Source organism: Caloenas nicobarica, chromosome 13 (genome assembly GCF_036013445.1).
Source record: "Caloenas nicobarica isolate bCalNic1 chromosome 13, bCalNic1.hap1, whole genome shotgun sequence".
NCBI lineage: Eukaryota > Metazoa > Chordata > Aves > Columbiformes > Columbidae > Caloenas > Caloenas nicobarica.
In genome coordinates this window covers 7,756,486-7,770,608 of record NC_088257.1, presented here as the reverse complement: position 1 = coordinate 7,770,608, position 14,123 = coordinate 7,756,486, and the positions used below count along the sequence as shown (strand labels likewise).

General features: G+C 47.4%; 2 protein-coding genes across 2 annotated transcripts in view; one reads left to right on the top strand and one right to left on the bottom strand.

Annotated features, from left to right (window-relative positions):
- Positions 1-2,601: 2,601 nt before the first annotated feature.
- LOC135993741 (leukotriene C4 synthase-like) lies at positions 2,602-10,022 on the top strand. The gene is made up of 5 exons (XM_065643773.1): positions 2,602-2,659; positions 6,825-6,924; positions 8,754-8,824; positions 9,581-9,662; positions 9,875-10,022. Exons 1-5 carry the CDS (start codon positions 2,602-2,604, stop codon positions 10,020-10,022), a joined length of 459 nt encoding a protein of 152 aa, XP_065499845.1.
- A 1,042-nt stretch (positions 10,023-11,064) lies between these two features.
- MGAT4B (alpha-1,3-mannosyl-glycoprotein 4-beta-N-acetylglucosaminyltransferase B) overlaps positions 11,065-14,123 on the bottom strand; it is a 52,788-nt gene continuing 49,729 nt past the window's right edge. Inside the window, exons 12-15 of the mRNA XM_065643772.1 lie at positions 13,676-13,754; positions 13,153-13,240; positions 12,364-12,476; positions 11,065-11,980 (exon numbers count right to left, since the gene is read on the bottom strand). Of these exons, the coding sequence (XP_065499844.1) occupies positions 11,957-11,980; positions 12,364-12,476; positions 13,153-13,240; positions 13,676-13,754 (304 nt within the window). The 3' untranslated portion in view covers positions 11,065-11,956. The remainder of the gene's footprint in view (positions 11,981-12,363; positions 12,477-13,152; positions 13,241-13,675; positions 13,755-14,123) is intronic.

The window sequence follows — 14,123 nt, the reverse complement described above, 5'->3', positions numbered from 1 at the left end:
CCCCAAGAAAACCCAAACAAAACACAGAAGTGAGGAACACGTCCTGCGAGCCTGAGTTAATGTTTCTGAACAAGGAACAAAATCCTGGCAGCGAATTGCGTGGAGATTTTGGCTTAAAGCTGGTGGGTTGAAGAGCCTGTGGAAAATAATGGCAAAATGGGTCTTTCAGAGCCTTCTAGATTGTTGAGACGCTTGAGAGAGACGCTTATGTATGTTGGTTAAAGAGAAGTAAAACAAGGATCTGTGGCTTCATCTGTGCCCCAAGGAGCCGAGCGTTAGTGGTGTGTGTTCGGATATTAATATGGTCTTGTTAACAAGTTATTACTTGAGGAGTTACTCTGAAATGAACATTTCAAAGCAGTTCTCTTTGTGAATCATACCATTTGCAGCAGACCCAAGAATTCAGTTTTTTATGTAGTATTTCCTGTTTGTCAAGTGCACCCTTTAACTGATGATATCTAGTCTTAGGTTCTAAACTAATATCTCAAATCTCTCCAACCACAGATGTAGCAGTAGCGATAAAGAGGAATTTGCAAAGTCTGACACATGCGTTTCTTGTAAGGCTGTACTCGTTTTACATGTTACTGTAATTTCAAGCATCCCCCTATGTCATAAGGATTTTAATCAGCTTCAGACATTGAAGGGTCATTCTCCAAGCATTGGGAGTTGATGTCTTATTTATACAGCTATTGTGTTATTTATACAGCTATTGTGTGTAAGGCCCCAGGTCAGAGCCTTCAGGTCTCCTCACAAATTGCATCCTGACTTAACCTGAGTATATTTTGAGTATATTCCTACTCTGAGTTTTGTGTTGTGTTTGGGGGAGGAGGGGACTTGTAACTTCAGAACCTTATAAAGAACCAAATGTAATAATAAGTCACAATACCAACACGAGCCGCTTCTAGCCTGTGCAGAGTGGTGAAGTTATTACTTTAACTTTTGCTTTATTTTCCCCTTAAAAGTGCCGTGTTATGTTTAATGTTGAGTAAAACAGAAATTTCCCAAACTGTCCCTTGTTGAAGTGCATGCATGTCCCCATGCATGTTTTCCAAAGCATTTTAAGGAGCCAGTGGCAGCTTGTGGTCAACTTCTGCTCAGAAATCGATCTTTGTTGTTGTAGTTATGTTTTATGTTACTGTTTTTCCTGAGGCTAATGTGACTCTAACGGAAGAGTTTTCTAAACCCTCAGTTGGTTGTTGAAATGGTATAAGCAGAAGTAGACTCCTGCTGACATTTCCCCTCTGACTTTTACATTAGAAGCCCCAGATGAAATCTTGGGTCACCAACAGGTTCTGTTAAGGTTAATTGTTTTATTTCTATTTCAGCCTGGGTTGGTAGCAGCCCGGAGGTCAAAAGTCACATCGTATTGAGTGTTTTGCAGAGAAAGGGAGTGGGTTTGCTCTTCTACATGCGTGTGTTACAAAATGTACAATTGTTTATTTAAATTGAAGTGTTCGGTTTGAGAAGCTCTCACAATGGGGTTTTGAGGTGATGAAGATCCAGACTAGAAGAATGAATTTGCTGCATCCCACTTAAGAGAAACTGCACGTCTGGTCACTTGTTACTGGGTGCAAATTCTGTACTGAGGTTTTGTGTGCGACTGTACAGAGAGAAATGCAATCGCTCAAGCATATCCTGTCCCCTCTCCGCATCAAAATTAAGGGAAAACCTTAGTTGATAATTATACCTTCTCCCCCCCGCCTTTGGTTTTAAAATCTTTAGAGTCAGTATTTTATCCATATCTTGTGTTTTGGAGCAACTTTTTAAACTGACGCAGATTTTGTTTTTTTCTGGACGGGGGGCAAGTTATTCAGGGCTAAAATACTGCTGTTTTTCAGACTTTGCATTGCACAGTTATAGTTCTGATGTCAGTTTAACATTGCTGAGGGTCTGTGTGTTTCTACATCCTATGCTGCCTCCATTCTGTACTGAGAACTTTTATTTTGTATGTTAGCCAGGAAAAGGTTTGTACTGTGGAATTTTAAAGACACCAGAAAACTACAAAAAGTGACCCAGTGCTAGAAAAGGACCATACTCTTACTTGGTAAACTAACAGTATTCATTAAAAATGTAAAATATCCAAATGCTCTTTAAAAATTCAGAATCCAGTAACAGAATTAAGTTATTCTAGCTGAAGTCTAGAAAATCTTTTGTATAGTTAGGTCCATTACTTGGAGTAAGAGCAGAAGGTCAAGTCGTTAATTTGTAAATTCTTGTTAATAATTTTTACAACCTTGCACATAATTTAGATGCTATAGAGCTGATTAAAACTAGCAATAAAAGGGCTGGAAAAATTCCCATCATCTTTCAACTGCCAGCAATACATAATTCAATCATGGTACAAAACCTGTAAATACAATTGCAAGAATTTCACAGCTTGCTCGTGAAGAAACTGTTGCTGTTGAGTAGTTCAGCAGGAGGCACTTGTCTGGAATGGATGTTTTTGGGTGGCTGGCTGCTTTGGAAAGCTGTGTGGCGTGGGGAGAGTTAACGTGGTGGAGGAAACACGTGTGGGGGCAGAGCAGGGAGCAGCTCTGCTGAGGAGGGTGGGAGAGGGCTGGGGAGCAGCCGCTCCACGCGGGCGGGGGTTTAGTCAGCACCATGAGGAATCAGATCGACCTGCTGGCCACGGTCACGGTCCTGGGAGTCCTGGAGCAAGGTAAATGTCCTTTATATGTTTGGTGGTATTAACCTCGTTATATTAAACTCAATGGAACTTGATTTCGGTGTTTTGCCTGGGAATGAAAGTTGCTGTTTTCCAGCATGGTAAAATGATGCAAATGTTGGCCATTCGTAGTGGAAGTGTCATGCCTGAGGATGTTCGTCTTTTAATACAGACAAATGATTCATAAAAGTCAAAGCCAGCATCCTAAGGAAATGAAATTTAAATTTTACTTTTAAACTTAAAACCATTTCAACAATAGAATGTCTTTGAAATATTTTCTGTGTAGGTGATTTGTAACTTAGAGTGGCTGGAGGTAGCCAAAATAAAGGCAGGTTAATAAATGTGCTGATGAAGAGGTCAGCATATATATCATATGTATATGGAAAAGAGCATCACGTATATGTGTATTTCTTCTCTGTGAAATACTGCTCGGTGTTCAAGTCATAGAGCTCAGCTGCAGGGAGCAGATGACGAGATGAGTTGACAGCACACAGTAATTTGGAAACTAATGCAAGCAAGCCCTTCTGGTCAGAAATAGATGCAGACATCTTCAAAGAAACTCAGCAACTTCTTGTCCTTTAAATAGATGTGTTTGGTTTAAACCATTTAGCAAGAAGCAAGAGTGTTGCCAAGCTCTGTCTGCTTCTTGTGTTTGATTGTGGGTCCTTTGGGCAAAGGCTGCTCCCCCCCGGGCCTCAGGAGGGTCACGGCAGGGGATGCTGCCCCTGCCTGGGGTGGGCACGGAGCCCCCATGTTCTTAAAATCTTCACATTTCTATGGGGGAAGGCTGGTGTATGTGGGGTTTTTTAATAACTGAATTATTTCACTGTAGAGCTATTGTACCTCTTTGCTTACAAATGGATGTGAATCTCTGAGCAGCCTGATGTATTTTTAGCCATCAGATGATAAATCTCTTAATGTAAGTATTATTTAAAAAACAAATACTCTACTTGAAGAATAAAGATCCTGATTTAGTAATTTCCCTCAAAACATTTACAGAGAAATAGCAACTACAAATGGAAGATACTTTAGTCTTATGAATTTTTTTGTTATTAAACTAAGTGGGGATGGAGAGAGTGTTTAGTGTGCAAAGAGAAGACATGAAAACTTGAATTTGAGTTGTGGAAGCGTTGCTAAGCCTTTTCCTTTGGGAAACTCAGTAACCAATCCCTAGATAGCAGTTTTGTCTCACATATGTTTTATGAGAACTTCAAGTATTTTTTAAAGGTTGCATCATTCCATGCAAACCATACGCAGGCGTGAAGCCAGCAGAAAAATAGCAAGCATTAGCACCCTCTTATCTATGTTTGATTGGACAAAGTAGCCTCATTTTATGGTCTCTGCATGGGAAGCCAAGGAGCAATAGCAAAATAGTACGTGTTTCCTTTCTCTCCAGTACTGAGAAATGTGTGTGCTGATGTCACCTTGATTCAGAGCTGTGCGGTAGCTTTACTGGCATGTTTTGAAAGGACATGTTCTGTGGGTGAGCTACAGATCTGAGATTGGACTAGATGATCTTTCGAGGTCCCTTCCAATCCCTAACATTCTGTGATTCAATCTGAGACGTCAGAGCACTGAAACACAGATGTGCAGTGACATACAAATACTCTTCCATCACATCCTGATGTAGGAGACACAATTTAATGTCTGAGCTTAGTACAGTGTTGGTTGATTTTTTTTTTTAATTTTTTTTCTCCTTCTTTTTTTCTTCTTAATACTCTGGGAGCCCACAGTTCCTGCATTCTTTCAAATAACTTTCCCCTTTTTCATTTAGTTATGCTCAGTTCAGCAAAGCTCTGAGCTTAGTGCTCTGTAAATACCTGCCCTGTGTTGAATGCTGTACCAGAGCAGAACAATGCTGTACCAGAGCAGAACAATGCTGCCACAGTGATTATTTCACCACAGAGCTTGTTTGCCAGGTTCACTCAAATGTGGCCTATGTCAGCTATGATGTGGTTTGAAAAGTTTGTGGACATAATCAAATAGAGAGTGAAGGTCTGGCTCATACTTCCACTGAGGAACAAAGCACAGGGAGCCGTGTGGAATCCACACGTTCAACCTCAAGACGCGAATTACAAAAAACTAGTTTGAAAGGCCCTGCAAAGTAGATTGAACTCTTTTCTCTGAAAGTCCATGCTGAGAAGGCTTATGCAGTGTTTTCATTCTGAGAACTGCTTTTGGAGGATGATTGTTCATCCTCAATGCTCCACTCACACACCGAGTTGCAGGACAGCTGGCCATCCTCCAAAGGCTCCTCTTAGATGGTGGTTGGATATATTATCCATCCCCAAGCACAAGGGATCTGTTGCGGGACTTGCCCCTGTATCCAAACAAGATGTTAAGCATAGAGTTGATGGAGAGGTTGGGTCTGAAGTTATTCTTACCATGTCCATCAGCCACAGGAATGCTACGTTAGGAAGGGTGCAGATGGCATGAAGCAGATGAAGAGCGCTGCCCAGCACGGTCGGGCTTATGCCTGAGCCAAAGCTGCCCACGGTGCAGGAACTCCAGCTCAGTCTGTTTTTTGAGAGGTGGCTGGGGTGAGACCCTGCGAGCATTAAATAGATGTATAGGAGCGATGTGCTTATCTGATGTGAAGAGGAGTTAACAGGATGGGTCACGTTTCATCAGCTTTTTCCCAGAGCTCTGCCAGCTGCTGCGGAACGGCCAGTTGTGCGTTACCACGTACCGGGCTGCCTGGTTGCACAGAGGGGTGCTGTGCTGCATCCCCGACCATAATCCTCACCCTCCACGTCATCAACGTGCTGCACACAAACTGGGAGTGGAATCCACTTGTTCCTCCCCACCCTTCTCTCTCAGCACCTCTCGTTTAGGGCTGGGTTGCTGCACACACTGTGCAAGACACTAGAACACCCAGATGTTTTCTTAAATGAATGTCTGTGTATTTAAATGAATAATACGTTGTGTAATACGCAGGTCACATAGCATCAGATTATTTAAATTTCTAATTCCCTTTCCTTCTACATATGTCCTAATGCTTTTCTGCAGGCACACATGGATCTGTCTTGTCTTTAATCTTGCAACATCTGTCCCTACTTTCCCTTCTCTATCCTGCTGTTCTGCTTTTATCTTTGTTAGAATGACAGTCTGCCAGGCAGTCGTGCAGCCTCACTCCTTGTCTCTCTGTTCAATGCTCTGAAAATATTGCTACGTTAGGACCTTGCTAATCTGAGTGACTCACTTAGCAGTGTGCTACCGCAGCCACCAAAGCAATTGTTTTTATAATTTAGTTTTCTTCTATATGAAAATTCTCATTTTCAATAAAGGCAGCAATATAGTAGTGCACCTAAATAAAAACACTTGAAACACCAGCAGTCACCCGTGGGACTAAGGACGCTCGTCAAACAGTCCAAATCTTTGTATTAACAAGTTTTCATCATTTTGAAGTGACTTTCCATGTCCTTTACAAACGCACAAAGGAGTGATGTAGCAGGCACCGGGTTAGTACATGGAGCCAAACTTGGCACAGGAGGGCAGTGGTCATGGGCAGCACGTTTGCTCCTTGAACCGCTCGAGCCTTGGGGCTGCACCGCAGGAATGAAGTAGAAAAAACCATCACCCCTTCCCCACTTCTTTCTGTTGCCACGATTATGAGCATCTCTAATTGACTCAATGATGTGCCAGTGCTTCAGGTTGGATGCTGCTCTGTGACATGGGGCTATCCTTGCACAGAAGCTTTGTGCCCACTGTGTGTAGTGGGAGGTGTTACACATCGTTCCCAGCAGACTGGCTGAGGGGGTACTAATACTCCAAACACAGAGCGCAAGATTAAAAAATAATCATAATTCCGTGATGGGGTGTGGACTGAGGATGGTTTTAATGTGCGCCACTGACCTTCCTGGCCATGTGCGATGTGCCGGGGAGCCGCGTCGAGGGCTTTGCTGCTGCGTGAGGCCATGCAAAGCACCCGCCGGCACGCGGGCTCTGCTGGGATAACCAAAGCCGAATTTAACGTATGAGCCTAAAATAAATGGCACGTTTGTTCCAGGCTGTGTGTGACAGCTCTGGACTATGAACCCAGATGCTATCAGCTCTTTTCCTCTAACGGCTTACTTGATTCCAAGTCAGATAAGGCTTGGCTAAAAAAACCCGCTGCTGGGCTCTTACCATTCCTGTGTTCTTTTTTTTTTTTTTTTAGCCTATTTTGCACTGCAGGTGATCTATGCCCGACGGAAGTACAAGATATCTCCTCCTGAGACGACGGGTCACCCTGAGTTCGAGCGGATCTTCAGAGCTCAGTAAGTCTTTGACTTTTCTGTGGTGATTTCATCTAGGTATGACCTGAGTCAAATGGCACTACCAGGAAAGACAGAAGTCACCTTCAACTCACCTTTTCATTTATTTTTTCTAATACTAGATTACTTTTTTAAATGCTTTGCGTGCAGAGGTCTGAGTTCTGATTTGGAGCACTTTGCTCTGGCTGGAGTGTTTCTGTCCATCCACGATAATCACCCTTCTGGCATTGTGAGAGGCAGCCAAATTACAAATTAGGAGCTATATGGAAGAGATGCTGAGCATTAATGCATTATAATCGTTAAGTTTAACATGGATGTTGGCTCTGAATTGTGAGGGCAGCTGAAGATGTATTAATGACCTAATATTTTCTTGTAAGTTTTTGCGGTTGAATCGTAGCAAAGGACCTTGCTGGCAGAACCAGCTACGAGGACGTTTTTATTTTCTTTTTTTAAGCCATTGTAGTGTGAAATTCGGCACTTGCAGGCCCATGCCCAGGGCTGTTTCTTTTTGCTCTGTTCCTATGGAGAGTGCAATGCTGGAGCTAAACTGGAAACGTTCACAGATCCCCCCGGTTTCCAGCAAATAGCAGATTCCGTCTTTCATCTCAGTCGTGCGGTTTTGCAAGTAATTGAAAGGAATTGGCCAGAGCTGGATTGAAGGGTAGCTCGAGCACCGCACTAAATCCTGAACAAAGCAGCTGCGTTTACTTGCCAGAGTGCAGGAAACATTTGTGGAGTGACAAAAACACGTGCTTGGGTCCTTTTGCGATGCGGTGAAAGGCCAGACTGCATGGGAGGCACCGGCCTTTGCTGGCTGGGTGGCTATTGATGAGGCTTTTAGTTAAATACTGGGCTGTGCATTAACGAAGTCGTGCTGGGGAAGCCCTGTGCTATATTCTGCAGAGATGGCAACCCCAGGGATCTTGAGCTGGACAAGGTATTTCTTCATTGTGGGCTTTTTCTTCTCTTTATTCTTTTCCCAGGATGCAAAAGGATAATTTGTTTTGATAGATTTAAAGAAAATAAGAGAGGAAGAAAGTAATGATTTATTACTCGTGGAAACCTGGCAGTCTCCTCTCGCTGAGGCTCAAATGGTATTTGCAGCATAAAGTTCTTCAGACTTTTTCCGGCTCCCAATCTGGCTCTGTTCCCTGAGGCTTGGTAAATTTTTGGCCAAATTTAAGATTGCGATCTTATATTGCTTAGGGAATGGTAAAATGCAGGAAAAAATCAAGAAACAAAATCAATGTGTGTAATAGCACAGCTCCCACCATCCTTTCTTACAGAAAATCTGTGGTTTTGTCACTACAAGAAAAAGGAAGAAAACCTGGCTGCAGGTCTGAGCACTTTCTGCTGAATTAAATCTAGGAAAAGGTTTCTTCTTGGAGCAGGACTTGTGTGACACCCAGACTTGAGCTGTGCTCACTCAAGGGGAAGAGAACACTTTTGTTAAGTGATGTGAAGGAACCTCTCCCCTCGCAGCAGTTCAGCTGTAGTTGCACTCGGTGTCAGAAGGCACGGTGCACGGGGCGAGGGCAGAGCCTGCCCCGGGTTCAGCAAAGACGAATCTCCATCTCAGCAACGGCTCGTTGTTACAGGGTCCACGTGAAGGTGGGTGAGCTGAACACTGTGTGTTGTTTGGGTGCTTTTCTTCTCTAAAATCCAGATATTGGGTGTCCTTGATTGCAGAAAAGGCCCTTTCTCCCCAGCACAGCACAGCAATGCCTTTCGTTGACCCTTTCAGTTTGCTCCAACATGCATTTCTGGCCCCAGTTAACTGGGTTCTGATGTACAAGGATGCAGTTTTAACTCTCATCTCCGGTTCTCACCAGGGCGAATTGCTCAGAGTACTTCCCAATCTTCATTGCTCTCCTCTGGGTTGCTGGAATATTCTTCCATCAAGGTAAGGGGTGGTGGTGGGGAACCCCAAACCACACCCACGAACCAAAAAAAACCCCGACTTAAATCCCATTGTGACTCAGGTACATCCTCTCTGTTCCCGTGAGGCTGTTACTTGGGGAAAGCAAAGTTCCCCTGTGGCTGGATGGACCGAGGAGCACCCAGCTCCAGCAGCTGAGCCGGTCTCCTGCCCAGAGGAGAGGCTTGGTGGCATCGGCGGCCCTGTGCTCCTTTGCCGGAGCCCGGCTGTCCCCTCCTGCATCTCCGAGATGAGGTCGGGCTGGTGCAGGTGGCGATGGGGCAGGTCTCTGCTTTGGGGCTGCTGCTTCCCGCTGCCCCGGCGGAGGTGCACACTGAAACAGAGCTGCAACACGATACCCAAATCGCTACGTCAGAATGAGAAACCATAACGCAAACAATTAGTCATCTGCTGTCCATCCTGTACCAAGTGGGTTTAGGGGATTCAGCTGCCACTGTGGGGAAGACACAAGGAAGGAACATGGGGGATGCGAGCCCTGCAAACCCAAGTCCCAGGACAACTTTGAGGGGCAGAGAAGTTCATCCCTCACAAAAAAAGGAGGGAAGAAAACCCATTTAAACACCCGTAGCATTCTAAAGCCCAGTTCCTCTGAGTTTGGTTCTTGTGGCCGTGCCCTAATCTGCTGGGGAAGCGGGCACACGGGTGACAGCTGGGCTGCAGCTCCGGCAGCGTCTGGGGACCCCCAGCCCCATGGGGTCTCTGCTCCTCTCTCCCCTGCAGGTGTGGCCGCGGTCTGTGGGCTGCTCTACCTCTACACCCGCTTCAAGTACTTCCAGGGATACGCCGTGGCTGCGCAGGGACGGTGAGTACCCAGCTGGGGCTGCGGGCAGCCCAAACCAACCCAGGGAGGCTGGGTGCAGGATGCCGCCCCTGGGGCAGGTTTGCATCCCTTCTCCTCCCCTCCTGCTCCCACATGCTCGCGGCCCCACCAGCTCTTCCCTCGAGGAGGAGGATGGGGATGCTCCATGCCCCGGCTCGCCTGGCCGTGTCCCACAGTGTTTTCTCCCCACGCAGGTTGGGGCCGCTGTACGCCAGCGCTCGGCTGCTCTGGCTGCTGCTGGGGCTGGCGCTGGCCGGGCTGCTGGCGCATTTCTTCCTGCCCAGCTCCTTGGCATGGACGGCAGCGCTGGCATGGCCCCTCCAGCTGCTCGGAGCCTGGTGAGCGGGGCTAACTCTCTCCCAAAACTCTCTGTTCACGTTGGGTGGAGGGGAAGGAGTTGCGTGACATGGAGATCAAGTATCTCCCCAGCTCTGTGGTCACCTTTGAAGGGAGGTGGTCCCGGCACCCCTTTGCTTGCAAAGCTCCACTCTTCAGAAACAATCTCCCTTCTAGAAAGCAAATGCTGCCCAGCCTCTGCTGATGGGCTTCACATCCATGTTTTGTAGCACTAAAACCTCTAAGGCCTTTGGCTCCGAGTTGACCTGCACGCTGTTGTTGCTCCTCCTTACTGCTGTAATGATGTGTTGAAGGATCACACCATGAATACACAAAAAATAAATTCTTCCTCCATAGAAATCACCTGTGATTGTCAAAGGCACTTGGGGACTGTGTGCGAGAACATCTGAAGGGTAGGGGAATGGGTTGCATGGGAAGAGCTGCTGCAATTAAAATTAATTTTATTATTTATTAATTTTATTTATTATGCCACTATATAAACTTTGGGGGAAAAGCCTGGCTCTAGTACCAATGCTAATGTCTGGGTTGGGCATTGATTTGAATGATCGTGACTTGCCCTGATTTCACTGATCACCCACCCTCTCTCTAGATTTCAACCCCGCTGCAAACTGAGGTTTTGCACGTAACTAAAGCAGCCAGCACCCAGGCAGCATGTGGGAATAATGAAACAAACAAACATATTTTGTAAGACAGCTGTTTCACAAGTGGATTCTCAAGCATACAGGCGGCCAAGCACCTCCCTTGCTCCCCGCCAAGGAAAGAGCTGACCAACCTGTCTTTTTTTAAGTAACTGGTGAAGGTTCCTGCGATGTTGGGGCAGAAATACCAGTTTCCCACTGGGCTATTCTGCTTGTTTTCCCCAACATGAGCAATACTTTGGTAGAAGCAGGTATGTGTGAGTGCTGAGGAACTGCACCATTTGGGCTGTAGGGGCTCCAGCTGGTCCCCAGCCCCCAGGGACAGCTGATGGGGAACAGGGAGGCAGAGCCAGAGCACGTGCTGCACCAAAGGTTTAAATTTAGCTTTTATTACAGTGCACATTATTTTATATATTTATATATAGAGATGTACTTGAAAAATCAAATGTATCCAATAATAAAAAATACAGCACATTAAAGTAGTATAATGCATTCCAGTGTATAGCTGAAGAGACATTGGGATTTACACTAATCCCTACTATTTTTGAACTGGGCTACTTCTGCTTTTTTTTTTTTTTTTTCCCCAAAAATTCACACCAATCAATAACCGAAATAGTTATTTAAAAAGATGGTTTCTGCACTCAATCTCAAGGCATGAAGACACTGGAGACTTCACCGTGAGCTGAAGGGCTGTGTTCAATGCTGGCAGGCACAGTGTGGCGTTTGTTTTTTTATTTTTTTATTTTCCCTGCCATACTCATGGCTCCAACGCCTTCGGATTTGTTCCTCCTCTGCTGCAAGAGGCTCAATCTTCGCTGTCGCTTAATCCTCAGCTTTGGCCAGGCCCATTGCCTGGCGAAGGCAAGGCAGCCCGTGGTCCCTGGCCGTCTCCATCCCAGCCAGCAGGACTCAACGTGACCAAGCCCCCACTCTGTCCCCAGATTCAGCCAGCGATTGCCCTGTCCTCGGCTGAAGGTGCTTTTAGTCCCCACGTTTGCTAAAGCTCATCCTGACCCCAAACCGTCCTGTGTCGGTGCGGCCCAAGCGGCCACGCACCCGCGAGGGGCCGAGGGAGCAAATCCAGCCCTCTGCACGGGATGTCGCGTTTTGCTCTTCTTCTGGAGAAGACGACGTCCTGGCCCCGCAGCCCCTTGGCCGAGGCCCGTCGGCGTGTGCCGCCCTCGGCATGGCTGTCCTTGTGCGCGGGCACCGCGGGGAGGAGGGAGCGGGAGGGGAGGCAGCGGGGAGCCACGCGGGTGTCCACCCTTCCTCACGCCCGTGTCACTCCGCTTTTTTGATAAAAATCTGAAAGGAGAGAGGGTTGCAATCAGAGGGAAGCTGGTGGAGGTGGCAGGAGGCCAAGGGCCGGGCAGTCTCTCTGCTGACGAAGCCCTGCTTATGTCGCTCAAGATGATCCACACCAAAGCCCCGCTTACCTCGCTCAGGATGATCCACACCAAAGCCCCGCTTACCTCGCTCAGGATGATCCACACCAAAGCCCCGCTTACCTCGCTCAGGATGATCCACACCAAAGCCCCGCTTACCTCGCTCAGGATGATCCACACCAAAGCCCCGCTTACCTCGCTCAGGATGATCCACACCAAAGCCCCGCTTACCTCGCTCAGGATGATCCACACCAAAGCCCCGCTTACCTCGCTCAGGATGATCCACACCAAAGCCCCGCTTACCTCGCTCAGGATGATCCACACCGGGGAGTCGGTCTGGATGGACAGCCGGATGGCCTCCAGCGGCCCGAAGGATGGGTCCACCTCGCCATCTGCAACACCCTTGGAGAAGGACCCTGGTGGGGAGAGCACATGGGTGACATGGGGACAGTCGCTATGTCCCACTTTTGGTGTGATCTTTTTTTTTTTTTTTTTTTTCTGAAAAAATTCAACAGGGAGAAAACAGACAGCAAACAGAGGAATGCTAAAATGGCAAAAACCTACACATGCCAGAGAATTCTTCTCTTATTTGTCTATTTAAAAAAAAAAAAAAAAAGGTCTTAACAGGGACACCAGGACTTCACCACACAGCAGTGGGTCCCTGTAGGCTGCAATCACTCGTTCTTGGCCAAGAACAAGCACTAAAACAAGCTCCAGTGGCAGGAGACAAAGTCCAAGCTGCAAGTGGTGTGAGTACCAAGACGGGCTGTGGAGGGAGAGCCTGAAATCACCCACTGTGGAGGCTTTGAAGACTAGGTTAGGCTAGTGGATAATCTGAATAATTTGGTCTCAGCTCTGAGCAGAGAGAAGCAGAAACACAGGACTGAAAACTACCTGAAGAGGACACCTAGTTGAAGAGGGGAAGGAAGGCAGTAGAGGAGGCAGTGACAACTAAATTCTGTTCCAAGCAGGCTCCTGACAAGCAGAAATGACTCTTTGCCAAGCACTAAGGGTCTCAATTCACTTGAAGATGAGGCTCTGGGCTGTGTCACCAAACCCAGCGGGCAGTTCGCCACCCCCACCCTGCTGTACCTATCTGGATGTAGCCATCTGGTGTTCGGCGGTATTTGACGGCTGTGCCTCTTCCCTCCTGCAAGGCTTCCTTATCCGACTGCAGGCTCTGCGGGAAGGAGAGCAGCTCAGGGCAAGAGCCACCCAAAAGCCCCAGGCAACGGCAGCAACCCTGGAGCTGCCCTCACCAGCAGCCCTCGCTATCTCGTCCCCCTCGCCCGGCTTCCCAGGCCTCGTGCCCCAAAACAAACGGACGTTTGCTGCCCTCATGCTGCTGCTTCCACTGCATCGTCCTGGCTCCATCCCCTCCACAGCCAGCCCACCCACCCGAGCATCCCCTCTGCAGGCACAGACGGCTCCTATAGCGACTGCTCAGCACCACATCCCCATCCCCAGCTGCGGCCCCCCGGCTCCCAGCCAGCACCTCACAAAGGCACCTGAGTCTTGTAAAGATTTTTCCTGACAGCTTTGAGCAGCTTCCTTCTCTCAAACCTCCTTCGCTTCCCACTTGACCGCCCATGTGAAGCCTCAATAAAACACTTACGTCAAATGGCAAAACTTCCACAGTCGTATTGAAGAGTTTGTCTTCTGGGTGCTCGATGTTCCCGCTGCGGAAGAAGAACCTGTGAGAGAGACCAAAGCCATGGAAACCCACACTGAGTGAGGGGGGACATGACGGCTTTCTCCCCAGCTGAACCATCAAACAGCTCAACCCAACAGGTACCTCCCCAGAAAGACAATGGGCACATGGTTTGGAAAGAGACCTTCTGCGCCAGATTAGCTAAAGTGTGGATTGCTCACAAGCACAGGAAAGCAAAGAGCTCCAGCAAACATGGCCCCACCAAAAAAAGGGTCAAGTTATCCTTCCTCCTGGGCAGCCAAGCAGAAGACGGGCAAGAAATTCAACATGAGCCAGAAGAGCAAAAGGAAAGTGTCTCCACATGCTCCAAGCTGTCCCCACGTCCTCCCTCGCCCACCTCCCCCAGGCACTG